Below are 11,512 nucleotides of genomic sequence, written 5' to 3' on the forward strand. Positions count from 1 at the left end.
ATCCAGTTTTTCCCTCCACCTCATTAGGATTTGTCCTGAATAATGCCAGATCACAGCCATGACTTCCCGGATGCTGTAGCTTTCTACTTGATAGAAACAGTACCACAAGAATCACCTGGAAGGCATCTGATTGAACTATTCAGGACATTGACTGCTCAGTCTCAGTTTTCCTGTTTGGAAGTTGGTCTCACTATCTTAGAAATCCCAAACTTCAAATAGCTGTTGGGGGACAGGCCTGACCACACTGTGAGGTCCCAAGGAGGACCTGGCTATCCTTTTCTTTTCTTTTCTTTTCTTTTCTTTTCTTTTCTTTTCTTTTCTTTTCTTTTCTTTTCTTTTCTTTTCTTTTCTTTTCAAAAAAGAACTGACCAATGAAGGAGAGCCCATTACCTCCTAAGGCACTCTGTACCATGCTTCCTAATGTCCAACTGAAGCCTTCCTTGTAATTTAATCCCCATGACTTCTGGAAGAACACAGAACAATTCTGCCTCCTTTTCTACATTACTGTACAGCCCTTTCTGAGACAGCTATTAGGTGTCCCTACAGAGAGGACTCCAAGTTAAACCTGCCCAGCATTTCCAACCATTCTTGATATTGTAAGTATTTTCTTCCAGCCTCCTAACAACTTGCTTCCCCTCCAGACACGGTCTAGCTTGCCAGTGGCCTTCCTAAAATGTGGTGCCAAAAACTAGAAACTTGGTCTTCTGACCAAGAGACCCTTGACTGGATTGAGACCCAGTTTGTTTGCCCATGTGATCATGTGTGACCTCACATCACTTCTTGGCCTGTTGGCCAAGATCAAGCATGGTGTACATGGTCTCATTGAATTCAGGACTGTTACAACCTTCTTGGTATTCACTTAGCAAGAGAGATAGTCCCAGGAGACACACACAAATCCACAACTCTGAATGGCTTTCTCCAGTGGCTTCATGTAAATATTTCAAAGTAGAAAGGACAAAACACTCTCCAGAGGAATTTCATAGGACAAAGATGAAGAGGCTGAGCAGTAGTTTCCCAGTATCAGTTCCTGGGATGGCATCAAATGCTGCCCCTGTATGACTTTTGCACAGGTCATCCATCCAGATGACTCAGTGAAGTTCAGAAGCTCTGATCTGGCTTTTTTTGTAACACCCAGCTCCGTCCTCAAAGTCGAAATTTATCTGCTCCTTTCATGACAATGAAAACTAACACAATCTCCTGCAAAGAATCTTCAGAATTGCAGTTTGGGGCAAGTGCTGAGAATTGTTAATTAGGAATGCGCTTGTCCTTCTCAGAGACAAGTACGTCCCAGTAGGGGGGCTCGAGGGCAGGAGTATTGAACCAGCTTTTGAGCCTATGGTGCAAATACGTTCTTAGGATTTAAAAAATCAATAAAATGAAGCACCCTTTGTTATAACAACGTATGTCCTTCCCTGGGGCAACTTTCTAAATGGTGCTGTGAATGTCATTCACCGTCCCCTCCAGGATAAAGACAGCAGTGTGGGAAGGGAATCCACAGGCCCAAAATGGCAGTAAAAGAAAACCACATCAATGGATGGTGTATTAGCTGTCAGGGGTTGCTAGTGATTGAACTGAGGTGAAAGGGAGGGATTGGTGGAAATCTCCATCTAAAATGGGAGAAACCAGCTGGGCATCATCACGAACATCTGAAAATGCAGAATAAAGTGCAGGATGATTTTGATAACTCGGAAAACAAATGAAGTGAAAATCAAGCAAAATAAAATCTAGCGCTTAGGCAATATCAAACAAAAATCAAATGGTCAGGTGTAGGATGAAAGAGATCTGCTTTGGCATAATACTTGTAAAATTATTTGGGGATTAAAACTAGCCTAGCAGAAGCATCAGTGGGATTTTACACAAGACACGCTCAAAATCTGTGAACTCAGCTGTGGCCGTAAGATTTGCAAGTACAAAGCTGGCGTGTGTCTCCATAGTACTACTTAATGTGAAACGTCAGCCAGGAGGCCTGGCATGAGTTTCTCTAAGGCATCTGGCTGCTGGGAGCATAGGAGGCTGGCCTGTGTGCAACTTGAAGTTTCTTCTGAAATTTTTAGAAACTCTGCATTTTTATGTGTCTGGCTTCCTCGGAGGAAAAGCAAGGTTTAAAAATACAGTACATAATCTAAAATATAAAAAGCACTACCAAAGATACTTATACTTGAACACTGAAGAGTCAATGGCCTTCCAGCTTGTGGGTGTGATCCCACACAGACGCACCCCAGAGAGACAGGGACTATTTGATTGGGCCACCCTAGGTCACTTATGGACTCTGAGTGGTTCCAGAGGGATCTTGGGGTTCTTCCTGAGGATTTGGTGAGCAGTTCAGCAGAGGCTTTAGTCACAGCCTGGAATGGTGGGAACTTTGGACCGCATTGCCCCTATGCAGCCTCTCCTTGTGCACTGATCCCAGGTTTCACCTTGGTTTACCAAGGAAGTCCAGGAGATGAAGCGCTAGAAGAGATGCCTGGAATACCACTGGAGGAGGAGAAAGAGTGAATCAGAACAAACACAGATTCTGGATTACTTTGTGGTGACACGGATGGTAGAGCATCAATATTTCTCCACCCTCGCTGCATCTGCCAATAGTCACCCAGCAGCCCTTTTAAGGTGATCTGGTCCCTGTTAGGGAAGGGATGTGCCACAGGAACATCTGCAGGGCTCTGGGAGGCATATTCTATCTATCTGGTTGTTGTTGTTGTTTAGTCATTAAGTCGTGTCCGACTCTTCGTGACCCCATGAACCATATTGCGCCAGGCCTTCCTGTCCTTCACTGCCTCCCTGAGTTTGCTCAGTTTCATGCTCATTGCTTCAGTGATGCTATCTAACCATCTCATCCTCTGCCATCCTCTTCTCCTTTTGCCTTCAATCTTTCCCAGCATCAGGGTCTTCTCCAAAGAGATCTCTCTTCGCATTAGGTGACCAAAATATCTGAGCTTGAGCTTCATTATCGATCCTTCCAATGAGCAATCAGGGTTGATTTCCTTTAAGATTGACTGGTTTGACCTCCTAGCAGTCCAGGGGACTCTCAAATCTATCTGGTGGATAAAGCCATTTAGATCTGCTCAGAGTTGCACTTTGACTAACAAGTAAAGTTGAGGTGCCTGGGGCACAGTCTTGTGGTGCTATCTGGGATGAATCTGAGTCTGTGATTCTTGATGAGGTGGACAGTGTTCTCCATACTGTGAGTTCGGCCACCTGCTTATTAGATCCAGGTCTGTCCTGGGTTGTCAAGACTGCCTGGGACCTGTAGCTGGGCCTATGCAATGATGGCAGTTTCTTTGAGAGAGCAAGTGGTTCCATTAGCATTGAAGGAGGCAGTGGTGTATTCCCTCCTCAAGAAGCTGTTCTCGGATCCTATGATACTAGATAATTATCCTGTCTCCAGTCTTACCTTGGTTGGACAGCAGTTGCAGAGGATCCTGGAAGAAGGTGATTATCTGAACTCATTTCAATCGGGTTTAGGATGGGATTCAGTACAGAGACAACACTGGTTGTGCTTATTGATGACATTTGACAGGGCTGGGGTGGGAATGATGTGTCCATCCCTGTATTCTTTGATCTGTCAGTGGCTTTGATACTATTGATCATGGCATCCTTCTGGACTGTCTACAGGGTTTGGAAGTTGGGGGCACCACGTTATGGTGGTTCTTCTTTCTCAGCAGCCAGTTCCAGTTGGTACTGATGGGGAGAGAGATCACGCTGGTAATGGTCTGTGGGAATGACTTTGAGAGACAGGGAGAAGAGACACAGCCCAGGGAACGGTCAGATAAAGGGCAACTTAGCCCGCAGCATGTGGGAGGGGCAAGCAGCTCAGAAGGGACCCTCCCTAGTTTCTTGGGCTGTAAAGGCGAGGGGGGAGAAACGTACTTTCAGACTTGCATGATTCTGTTAATATAACCTTACAGTAAAGTAGAATTTGTAAGGGACTCAGTTCCAGCAATATGTAAGAACCGCGGTACTCAGTTCCCAACGAAAGCAACTCCCATTGAAACAATAGAAGTTCAAAGAAAAGTTCATTTATTGGAAAGTAGTATACAGCTCTAAAGCATTGCTGGAACTGAATCCCACGTGTGCCAAAACCCAGTTTTACTCCAATCCCATTTTACCACCCCCCCTTCAGTCTTTGAAACTCTGTTGTGCATGTCAGCGATGTCCTCAGGTTCCCAGGTTGGCATGGCCATGGAAGTCCTGGGCACCGGATAACAACCCATCTGCGCTTAATGGTTCACATTCCATTCCTCCCCCCCACTTCTACTGTAACGGCAGAAACGAGCACGCGAGCTAGCAACTAGAAGCATTGGATTGCGAGGTTCTGATAGAATTACTTCATCTGGCCGTGCTTCATGTCTGGACTACCTCGCAAGACTGGCATGCCCTTGGCCCTTCAGAGCTTGACACTCTCTCCCTTCCTGTTTAACATATCCAAGAAACTGCTGGGGAAGGTTATTTGCTGCTTCAGAGTCTAGTATCAACAATATGCAGATGATACTCAGTTATACATTTTGACTCTGGGCCAGCCAAGTGATGCTACCAATGTCCTGTGCAGGTCTAGATGGAAAGGCTCGGGCTTAATCCTGTCAACACCAAATGCTGTGGATTTTTGACACACATCCCTCTCCTAGATCTGAGGACTTTCTGTTTTCAGTCTTGGATGGACTTGCATTTCCCCATGCGAGACTGGTGCACAATCTGAGAGTCATCTTGGGCTTGCAACTCCTGCTCAAAGAACAGGTGGCAGCTGTGGCCAAAAGGGCCTTTGCACAGCTTCATCTGGTGCTCCAGTTGTGCCCATTCCTGGATATGGAGGCCCTTCAGACCATCACATATGCCCTTGTCACTTCATAGTTGGATTATTGCAATGCACTGTATATGAGGCTGCTCTTGAAAGTCCAGAATGCAATGGCATGGGCAATGATGGGCTTGCCTTGGTATGCCCATGTGACACCACTGCTCTGTAAGCTGCACTGATTGCCAGGAAACTTTGGGCACCATTCAAGTTGCTGCATCTATAAAGCCCTTCATGGTATAGGGCCTGGTTATTTGAGGACCGCCTATCTCCCATGGCTTCTGTTCATCTGCTTTGGTCCCTTCAGTCAAACAATGACATCTATCAGGACCCAGGAGGTGTGCCTTCTCTATCCTGGTGCCTGCCCTTGCTAGCTGCCCAGAGATATGTGTGGCTCCCGCCCTGATGGGGTTCCAGAAGTCTTTACAAACTCGGCTGTCCTCCCAAGGTTTGGGATAGATCAGTTAGGGAATCCTGTTGGTGGTGGTGGGATTTTGCTAAATGAAATGTCCACTTTAGTTTTTCTCTTAATTGTGTGTGTGTTTTTAACTGTAAGCTATTCAGATACTCTCTGATGTTGGGTGGCCTCTAAATCTAATAAATTATTCTAATAATCTAAATCTAATAAATTATTGTCATCATAATTTCTGTAGATAAAACTCAGCATGTGGGACTGCTTGATACTCTAGGTTGGCATCCAAGGTTTCTGTCTTGTCCTTCCATTCTCTATCCCTCCAGCTCTCACTGAAGCCCTCTGGCTCCAACGTGAGCAGAATGCTGCTGAGAGGTCTGCAGAGATCACTGAGAATCTTGCCACCTAGTCTTTATTTTAATTTTATCTCTCTGGAGAGATTGCTGCTGCAGGCTTGAGGGCCTATCCCCATGTTGTACCTGAGTGGCCAGACCTTCTGCAAACTCCCTCTAGAAATACATTCCCAACAGTCAAAGAATAGAGAAGATTTGATTTGGTTCATAACCATGCAGTCCTCGTTTAGTGACTGCAATTGGTTCCAGTGTAATGGTGTAACCACATGACTGAGAGAGATAGATGCTATGAAGATCACTGGTTGCTGCCATCGCATTCAGATAAAGTTATACAGCATACAGTATCCTGTGCCTGACCTGTTTTTTTTTTCCTCCTTTTTTTGCCCCCTTACAGGGCAGAGAGATTGCCTAAACAAGCTATCTCTTCCTGAGGTACTTTTCTCTGCAGCACAGCACTTCCCTAAAATGTGCTATAACAAGCTTTAATTAGTGAAATACTGTTTATTTGGTCAATGACCAGGAAAATTTGAAAAAAATACAACACAAAAGTAAAATCAAATAGATAAGATAAAATACTAGCATAAAAAAAATAAAATAACAAATAATGTAACCTACACTACTATAATGGTGTTTTAATTACCTCTGCAACTGTAAATCAAACATATTACAATTTATGAAGTAAAAATATGTATCACCTAAAACAAGATAGCTAGCATGTATTAAACGTGAAGTGATGAAACTGAACAATCACTGTCTTGAAACAGGTTATTTCTGTGACCAGTTATGCCTTATTTTCATCAGGGCAACACAGAATTTGGCTACTGCACAAGTGATAAAGGGTTTTGAATCTCCTAGAAGATGGCTCACACAGAAGTTGTCTGGCCTTCCTAGAAATGTTCATATTAGGGGCAGAATATAAGCAGACCTTAATTAGTTGACTAGAATCCTCCAGCAGCTGCAGCTGCTGTCTGAAACTGACCAGACCTTAATCAGTTTCACACTGAAGGTTTTTGTTGCCTTAAATGTGAGTATTTACATCATGGCCATAAGGTTGCTATCCCAGGCAATCACTAAACAAGGATTACCTGTACAATATGTGGATTCCCCGAAGGATAGATGGGCTTGAACAGCAACAATAGTAAGAAAGACTTTGGAAAGGCCCAAACAGTAAGAGAAGAACCCAGAATGGGGCTTGGGGATAGGGGTGTTGGGACATTTTAGTGCAACTGCAGTTCTTGCTGAATATCCCAACCAGTGGGATAACCAATACTTCACCCCATTTTCTCTCAAGGACAGGACTGACCAAGGTTGGCAGAAAGCTTGGGATTGCATGAAGCTTCTTGTCCTTGCTTTTCTGCAGGCAGCTGGACAGGATGGTGAAGGGTAAATCTATTCTTTGTTCTTGCAGGGGCTGTTGAGATTGTAGAGAGCAGCTTGATTCCATCGCTGGTGCGCAAGCTGAGGACAGAGGAGGAGAATATCCAGGAACTAATCTTGGAGACCCTGACAGGCTGCTTGAGAGTTGAAGCCTTTGAGGCCTTGGCCAGTGGAGCTGTTTCTATACTGAAGGAGAAGCTCCAGGATCCCTCATTGGGCATCAGGAGCAAAGCTGCCCAGGCCCTCATGGCCATCAGGTGAGGTCACACCAGTGCATCGCACATCTCAAAGGTACAGGCAGGGAAGGATTTTCCAGATAGCTCCATGCCTGGTAAGAGCAGTTTCGGTTTGGCCTGGTTGACTAGTCAGAAGGCAGTAGACCAATCTCAGCTGATCTAAATGTATTGCTTTTTCACTTCAGTGTTCCGTTGGAGGGGAAGAACATGGTCTTTGCAGAAAATGTTTTCCCTGACCTGGTCACCCTGCTGGAAGATGAGGATGAGGAGGTTCGAGCCAATGCTGCTGGGGCCCTAATGAACTCAGCAGTGACAACCCAAGGTGAGCATGGAGAAGGATAGACAGGTAGAACTCCAGCCTCTTCTGCAGGGATAGAGAAGATTGGGGGTCTCCTGGGGACCCAGACAGGTAAGGATTTGGCTGCAGGGTGTTCTCTGGGCTGCACTTAATGTTCTGTTTTTTTCATAACGTTTATTAAAGATTTTAATTACAGTAGTAAAAATGAATACAAGCTAAACTCAGAAAAAGAAAAAGAAATAGAAAGAAATAATAAGTTCAAAGAAAGAAAAAGAAAAAAGAAGTAAGAAAAAGAAAAAATATATAAAGAAGTAACTTCCAATTTTCATCACAAGTAAAAACAATTTTTATCGTAATTTTATTAAAAATTACAATTAAAAAGATAAAAACTAATACAAACTAAAATAATAAAACAATAAAAAGAAAAAATAGAAAGTGCAGAAAGAATAGAAAAGAAAGAAGAAAAAAGAATATAGTAAAGAAAAAGAAAAGAAGTATATAAAGAAACAACCTCCCTTCATCACAAATATAAACAATTTTAGTAATTTATCACCTTCTCTTAAAATACAACAAATGATCTCTTCTTCCCATATCCCATCTCTTATATATAAACAAATCCTTAAACCCTTGTAGTTCAGTCCTGATCAGCAAAAGTCCATTGAGGGTTACCAGAGATAATGACATATCTATTTTAATCTTGATCAAATAAACCAACTTTACATTCCTTCCTTTTAACAATTTTGATTTTTCATCCATTAAAATAATGTCCTAGAAGTTGATTTCTTTTCATTTTTTCTTTGTCTCTTCTCACAAAATTCTTCAAAGCTTTAACAAGTCTCTTTTGTAAATCCATTACAGGAAAGTTATCCAGGTCACTCCTTTGGTTTGTTATTTGTATATCCCTTTTAATTAATAAGACATCAGCTTGTTTCATTTATATATCCAGTGTAGCATCTTTTTCCATATCATTCTTATAGCCTGTCTTTTTCAGATCAGTCTCAATCTTGTCCAGTAAAACTTGTTCCTCTTCCATAACATCTTTTAAACACAGTCTATTTATGGAAGCAGATACTCTTAAAATAAACTTCTGAATCAGTTCTTCAAAAATATCCTTCAATATGTTGAGTGTTAAAATATTTTGCTCCATTCTGTATTAGTAAATCAGATTTACGTGTTCTTCTCCTTTAATTGTAATCTTTCGTTCCTTCTGGTTCCCTCTAGTGTCCATCCTTCAAAGTCTCATCCTATAATTTTTTTTAAAGAGAATTCAAAAGAAAAGCATTTTCCCATGGGAAGAATTCTTATAATTCTTATTTCAAATCCATCTGGACCCTTAGTCCATTTGTAACTTTCCAAAATCAAAGCTCTAATCACCCTTTGCTGTTTATTTCAAAAGAAAAAAAATTAAGTCCTTAAACTTCTACTTAAAACTTTTTTTGCTAAGGATTGAAGGAAACTTATCTGGTGCTGTGAAACTTGTTGATCCATCAATTCCTAATAGCTGAAAGGCAGTTAACAAGCAATTTCCGAAAGGGATTAGAAAAGGAAGTATGCGAGCCCAGGGTCCTTTTGAAGGCACCAACCACAGTCTGAGCAAAGATGGCTTTCCCTCATCTCCCAAAGCTCTAAACCCACTGGAGACTGCTGTCTTGTGGTCTCCTTGCAAGGAGCAACCGTATGGACCACTTGTGGGCAATCTCCTTGTCTGGAGAAGAATTATGAAGAGCTGGTCTACTCTCCCACTCTTCATTCCTCCAGGGTCATTGGCTCTGCTTTTAGCAGAGATGTCTTCAGTTCACAATTTCTTCCCTGGAAGTTCACAACAAGTAAAAACAAACTTGATAACTCTTCATCCCCTATAAATTTACAAACAAATATCTCTTCTTCCCATAACCCATCCCTTATCTATATGCAAATCCATAGTTTTCAGCCCTGGGGTCAGCAGAAAGGCTGTAAAGGGTTACCAGAGCATTATAAAAACATGTCTTATTTTAACCTTCATCAAACAAACTAGCTCGATATTCCTTCCTTTTATTTCTAATAATCTTGATCTTTAATTCATGCAGATGTTGTCATAGGATTTGGTCACTCTGCAGAGGCTTCATTGAGGTTTTAACAAACCTCTTTTGTAAATCCAGTAAAAAGTCTTTATCCATGTCATTGTCATGGTTTGTCATTTGTATTTCCACTTTGATTTTCAAATCTTTAACCAGCTTCTTTTGTGTATCCAGTGAAAAGTCCTTATCAGGGTCGTTCTCTTGGCTTGCCATTTGTCATTCCACTTTAACTGCCTTCTCTATCTCGTAATCCACACTTTTTTTTATTATCCAGTATTTCTGGTTCTAGTATTTCTGCATCAGATTTAATATATTTTGGACATAGTCTGTCTATAGAAGCAGACCTCATTGCTGACATTTCTGATATTGTAGCTAATAATTCTTCAAAAATCTCCTGAAGTACTTCTAATGTTATAGCGTTTGGTGTCATTTTGTAAATCCCCACTTTCCTTTTCTCCTGGAATCTTTAGTCCACTCTAGTGTCCAATTTCTGAAATCATAAAGTTTCCAATTTCTGTTTTGACTTAAGATAGACAAAACATTCTGGTTCCCACAAAATGGTATTTAATTATTTCCAAAATCTTATAGTAAAAGTATCAATATTCCAAAGTTGTCTGGACCCTTAAGGCATTTACAACTTTCTTAGATCAAAATCTTATTTAGCTTTTGCTGTTTATTTCCGATTCTTTACATTCTTAAGCTTATAGTTAATTTTTCTTTTGTTCAAGAAAAAAGGTAAACTCACCATATGGCTTTCCAGACTTATCATTCTGAAGATCTCTAATAGCCTCAGAACAGTCAATAAGCAATTTCCTAAAGTGATTAGAAAGTGAGGTTTGCGAACTCAGTGTCCTTTGAAAGGCTCCTCTGTGGCTGTGAGCATGATGGCTAATCCTGTCATCTCCCAGCTCTCAGGCCTGCAGGAGACCGCTATCCTGCAGTCTCCTTGCGAGGAGCAGCCATCCGGAGCACATGTGGATGATTTCCCATCCTGTCCTTATCTGGAGAGGTTCCAAAGAACTGGTCTACTTGCCGGTTCTTCAGTCTTTGCCGTGGTTGTCGTCTCCATCTTTGTGGGAGGTGCATTTAGCTCCACATGCCTCCCCCAAAGTCTCCAGGCTGCACTTAATGTTCTGGGGGGGGGAGGGCTCAGGCATGTTTAGGGAAGCAGGATTAAGATTTCTTCTGTTTCCCCTTTGCTTTAGGAGTAATGTTCCTTGTATTTTTCACCATGTTAACCCCAAGTTAAGACTTGCTTGGCAGTTTTTACTGAAGCTCTGGGTTGTAGAGGGCCAGAGAGCCCCTCCAGACCTCCTGGGTGCAGCTGGTTCCATCTCACCCCTTGATTAACCACTCACTGCTTGCCTAGTCTAGTCTGTCCCTTCTATGTTTTCTCTCGGTTTCAGGGAAATACGCTGCTATTAATGCAGATGCCATTGACTATCTACTGCCCTTGATCCATGATGGCAAGAGCAAAGTCCGCCTCTATGCCATTAAGGCCCTGACCATGTTGGCAGAAGCCCCTGAAGGCCGCAGGACATTGTTGAGGCATGTGCAAGAGTTCCGGAAGCGGATGGACGACTCAAGTCCAGCTGTGCAGAGAGCAGCCCAGATCGCGGTTCAAGTAATTGAATGGAAACCTTAGAAAGCAGCCTTAGCAACTAACAATAAAGTGACAACAGCTGTCCATGCTGTATCAGACCATTTTGTTTGAGGTGCAACTGGGTAGACTAAGACACAAGGGTATCTGGTGAAGGATCTCTCCTTTTATATCATTCAGGGTGAAGGAGAAGGGGAACAGAATTAAAAACAGCTAACTGGGGAATGCAGAGATTTGACCAACAGGGCAAAATTTCCTGGAAAATTCTGCCACAGAACCTCTGCTGAAATGGCAGGATTCCTGCCCTGTGTCTGTCAGGAGAAATGAGCTAGTGAACAGTGAGAATATGCAGGAGATTGGTGGAAGGGTCTTGAAGAGGTACACATGTTGTTC

At 42.4% G+C, this 11,512-nt stretch overlaps 1 protein-coding gene across 1 annotated transcript in view; it reads left to right on the forward strand.

The window, feature by feature from the left end:
* RSPH14 (radial spoke head 14 homolog) overlaps positions 1-11,164 on the forward strand; it is a 97,723-nt gene extending 86,559 nt beyond the window's left edge. The window contains exons 4-6 of the mRNA XM_088143762.1: positions 6,960-7,185; positions 7,350-7,486; positions 10,926-11,164. Coding sequence (XP_087999888.1) covers positions 6,960-7,185; positions 7,350-7,486; positions 10,926-11,164 — 602 coding nt within the window. The remainder of the gene's footprint in view (positions 1-6,959; positions 7,186-7,349; positions 7,487-10,925) is intronic.
* The last annotated feature ends 348 nt before the right edge of the window (positions 11,165-11,512 follow it).

Source organism: Python bivittatus, unplaced genomic scaffold (assembly GCF_059951505.1).
Source record: "Python bivittatus isolate LINGU-HERP-01145 unplaced genomic scaffold, Pbiv_v1 ctg000390_np1212, whole genome shotgun sequence".
Classification (NCBI taxonomy): Eukaryota; Metazoa; Chordata; class Lepidosauria; order Squamata; family Pythonidae; genus Python; species Python bivittatus.